The sequence below is a fragment of the Dipteris shenzhenensis genome, chromosome 20 (assembly GCF_047967505.1).
Source record: "Dipteris shenzhenensis isolate YYH24624 ecotype China chromosome 20, Dip_SZ_1.0, whole genome shotgun sequence".
NCBI lineage: Eukaryota > Viridiplantae > Streptophyta > Polypodiopsida > Gleicheniales > Dipteridaceae > Dipteris > Dipteris shenzhenensis.
In genome coordinates this window covers 46,356,414-46,360,171 of record NC_141615.1, presented here as the reverse complement: position 1 = coordinate 46,360,171, position 3,758 = coordinate 46,356,414, and the positions used below count along the sequence as shown (strand labels likewise).

The following is a 3,758-nucleotide window of genomic DNA, read 5'->3' as shown; positions in this document are numbered from 1 at the left end:
CTTTAACAGGCAGTAAATTTAGAAAATAAAACAAGAGGCGTAATACTCAAGAGCATTGAGTTGTGTTGTGTTTTTTGTATGTGCATGCGCATGGGTGTGTGTGCACGCATGTGCAGATGCATGGGGGTGTATGCATGCGTGAGCATGTGCAGAAGCATGGGAGTGTGTGCATGTGCGTGCGCGTGCATGCATGGAGAGGTGTGTTGTTGAGAGAGAGAGACAGAGAGATGCGCGACCTTCATATCATAATGATATTTTATTATTGAAAATACCCCTATGAATCAAAGCCATTTAAGCTCTGATAGCCTATCTTTCTTTATAGAAATAGGTACAGAGTAGTGTACAAGAGGCCCTGGGTGTGTCTTCATAGTTAGAAGAGAGCAAGCTATCTAGAAGGAAGCAGCTGAAATAGGGAAGGAGACTTCCGTCAAGTACAATAGTGAGGCTGTAGTATCAAGAGGCTTTTAGAGCATCAACTAGCTAACTGGAGAAGCATCCAGCTTGAAGGAGCTCCGAGCAGCTGCTTAGAAGTACACAATGGCTTCTTTGAAAAAAAAAAAGAAGTATACAATGGCGACAGAATACTAGAGTAGCATTCGTGTACTAGATGCACAAGGATCACGGAACATTCGTGTATAAGATGCACAAGGATCACGGAAGGCTAACTGGGGAAGAAGAGGCCGAGCATGTTTGGAGGGCGACTTCTTGCCGAATGAGCGCTGCAGTAGACGCTTTGAATAGTATGTGTGATAGTCGATAGGAGAAGATAAGAAGCGGATGCGAAGCAACAGAGCTGCAAGAGGATGGGAGGAAGGTGGTGGTGGATGAAAGGTGGAAGAAGATGTGCAGGATATGGAAGATGAGCTAGAAGCTCAGACTCGCACTGATGGTAAGCATCTATGCTGGATGATCTGCGAGGAGACATATTTTTGAGAGGATGATCTTTCTGAAGTGATGGTGGATGAGATGAAAGAAGAAGATCGATCGAGTAGCTGCTCAACACTGATCGCAGTCGGGATGATCTTCTGAGAGGAGAAGAAGATAGCTGAGATGGCGATGATCAAGAGAAAAATTTATGAGAAAACGGTGACGAGAACGATGATCGTGAGCTTGTTGTTTGATTGATCGATCAGTCGCACCATGGATCGAACAAGCAGGTGGCTGAGCTCTCGTCCCACTGCGCGAAGAAGAGATTGTAATCCTCCGTCACACAAGCCCCTTCTAGCTTCACTGCTGTGAGATGCTGAAATAACAACGGATTACAGCCGCTCTGCAACAATTCTTCCGTCGTTAGATTCATCGTTGCAGCTGCAGCTGCAACTCCTTCGTCCAGCTTCAGATTCATCGTGTTATCGACGACTTCGCTCTTGGTTGGCGATCCCAACTCCTCGTCTTCCCCCCCGGCCGCTGCTGTTTCTGCTGCCGCTGCTGCTTTTGCCACCACTTCGATCTTCACCCCCAGCTGCGCGCAGCTGCTCCCTTGCTGCTGCTGTTGCTGTTGGTTCTGCTGTTGCGCCGCTAGCTTCTTCCCCAGCTCCTGCAGCATCTCCTCCACTCCATCCACCACCCCTGCCTCCACCTTCAGAAGCTTGCCGCCCCCCTCACCGCCTTGCAGTTGCGCCGTCAGTCGAACCACCTGCCAAGTGCTATTCCGAACGACACTGATCAGTACCTCGCACTACAACGGCTTGCTCCCTTCCGTCCTACAAGTCTACCCAGTCCAACCAAACATTATGACACAAATTCCACCGCCGTAGCACACATACACACACAAGCGACCAGACGACGCTGACCTCGGCCTGCAATTTCTCGTTCTCCCGCACCATTGTATCGTAGTCTGCTTTCAACGCATTGTAGTCGCGCTCCAGCTGCTTGTTCTTGGATCGAGCTCTCCGATTCTGGAACCACACAGCCACCTGCCGTGGCTGCAGCCCTAGCTGCTTTGCAATTTGGGTCTTTCGTTCCGGGTCCAGCTTGTTTTCCATCTCGAAGCTTGTCTCAAGAAATCTTACTTGTTCCATGGTCAGCCTACGCTTTTTCTCGCTTTGACCTGGCAAACAATCCTCTCCGATTTCTTCCTCCACGATCTCATCTTGTTGATCGAATGCGGAGTAGAATTGTCGTTTAGGACTCCCTACGGAACTCCATGGCCCTTCCGCGTCTACAAAGGTGCAGTAAGGTGAACTTTTAGCAAGGCCAGATCCACAACCAAAACTGTTTGAAGCGAGACCTTTGACTTCTACTTCGAACTACATGAGGGAATTCTTAATCAAGGGCACTCACGCGGCCGAGGGACTTTTGCACGGTACAGCCGAGCCGATCTAATGCAAAGTAAACAGACAAGGGCGACAGGAGAAAATAAAAACCCGAACAACAACAGATATATTCCAAGGGCTGAGCGTAGCAACCTCGAATGGAAGGAGAAACTTGAGGAGAAACCATTCCCAGCACCTGTTCACCATGATTCATGTTACTCATTTTTATTACACTAGGGGAAGAGCAGATGGTAACATTCCATGCCATGGCTTTAAGCGTAGAGTACTGCCTCCTACTGTGCACTTTCTTCAGGCTGCAAACGACTGGATCCTACTCTGCAAATTGCTACGGCTTTACTCAGCTGGTCAGTAACATGATCCACTTAACGCTACAAGTGGTATATGCACTCTAAAGCAGTAGAGAAGGAGCTAAGGAGAGGATCCCAGTCGTGGCAAGGCGCTCGTTGGAGGAAAACTACCTGGTGGAAGAAGAACAAACACTGTAACGTCCGCCTGCGAGATGAATTACGTGCTTCGCCATCTTGAACCCAATAGGCATTTCGAGGGAGAGAGCCATTCCGATTCGGAAGAAACTTGCAGCAGGGATGAAGGACGCTAAAAGCTCATAGGCGAGCTTGATTGCTACACCTTTACCTTCACTCTGGGCAGCACACAGCGGCCCTCTCCCCTTCCACACCCACGAGTTCTTGTCCTGAAGGCTACCTATCTGGTGAGCTTGTCGCCCTTCTTACCTCTCACCCTCTCTCGTTGCAAGAATCAATACAATTCAGGGATGATGGAAGGTGCTCTCTCCCTCTCTCTCTCTCTCTCACACACACACACACACACAGGTTGCAGGAGTTATTCCTTGGGGTTCCTAGATGACGAATTCGGCAGGAAGGCAGTAGTCAGCTGGGGGAAGGGAAGAGGGTGTGACGGAATCCACCCAAATGACAAATGGGGTCATAATCACCCACAAAGACAGAAATAGGGAAGGGGGCCATAGAAGAAAGGAAGAACAATAAAGGGGCGTTGGGGGTCCCCTTCCGGCATATGCCACGTCTCATATTCTTTCCTCATCGAGGGTTAAGCGGTGGTCACACATGACGAGACGTGTCCCAACACTCCATCCCCAAATTTGAGTATGGGACTCGACTCACATAAAAGCACAAGCTCCTCCTCCATTGTGCTTGGTATCAAATGATCACCCCACAAGTATAATTAATGGGATGTGGAGACATCTTCTCAAGATGGACTCCATAAACTTGTAAAGGGCAATGGGACTTAACTCACAAGGGGTGTGTGTGTGTGTGTGTGAGAGAGAGAGAGAGAGAGAGAGAGAGAGAGAGAGAGAGAGAGAGGAGGGACTGATAAGTCTATCTTTTAAGCCTTGTTAGAAGCCATCATATCTTTCTTCATTTGGGGTGAGTTTTGTTTTTTGTCACTCATTGAATGCAAGAATCAAATAGTTATCATATTTGATACATAATGCTACACACAACC

The 3,758-nt window shown here is 48.5% G+C and overlaps 1 protein-coding gene across 1 annotated transcript; it reads right to left on the bottom strand.

Moving 5' to 3' along the window:
• Positions 1-246: 246 nt before the first annotated feature.
• Positions 247-2,877, bottom strand: LOC147889741 (uncharacterized). The gene is made up of 4 exons (XM_087391334.1): positions 2,735-2,877; positions 2,409-2,451; positions 1,794-2,161; positions 247-1,636 (listed from the first exon to the last, which is right to left on the bottom strand). Exons 2-4 carry the CDS (start codon positions 2,440-2,442, stop codon positions 1,130-1,132), a joined length of 909 nt encoding a protein of 302 aa, XP_087247460.1. The 5' UTR covers positions 2,443-2,451; positions 2,735-2,877; the 3' UTR covers positions 247-1,129.
• Between the last annotated feature and the right edge of the window lie 881 nt (positions 2,878-3,758).

What these genes read in the sequence shown, in the direction of transcription:
- LOC147889741 (XM_087391334.1), bottom strand. Translation starts at nt 2,442, where the DNA reads ATGGTTTCTCCTCAAGTTTCTCCTTCCATTCGAG. An exon ending in AGTTTCTCCTTCCATTCGAG is followed by an intron (nt 2,162 to 2,408) that starts GTTGCTACGCTC and finishes GCACCTTTGTAG; the next exon opens with ACGCGGAAGGGCCATGGAGT. An exon ending in ACGAGAAATTGCAGGCCGAG is followed by an intron (nt 1,637 to 1,793) that starts GTCAGCGTCGTC and finishes AGCACTTGGCAG; the next exon opens with GTGGTTCGACTGACGGCGCA.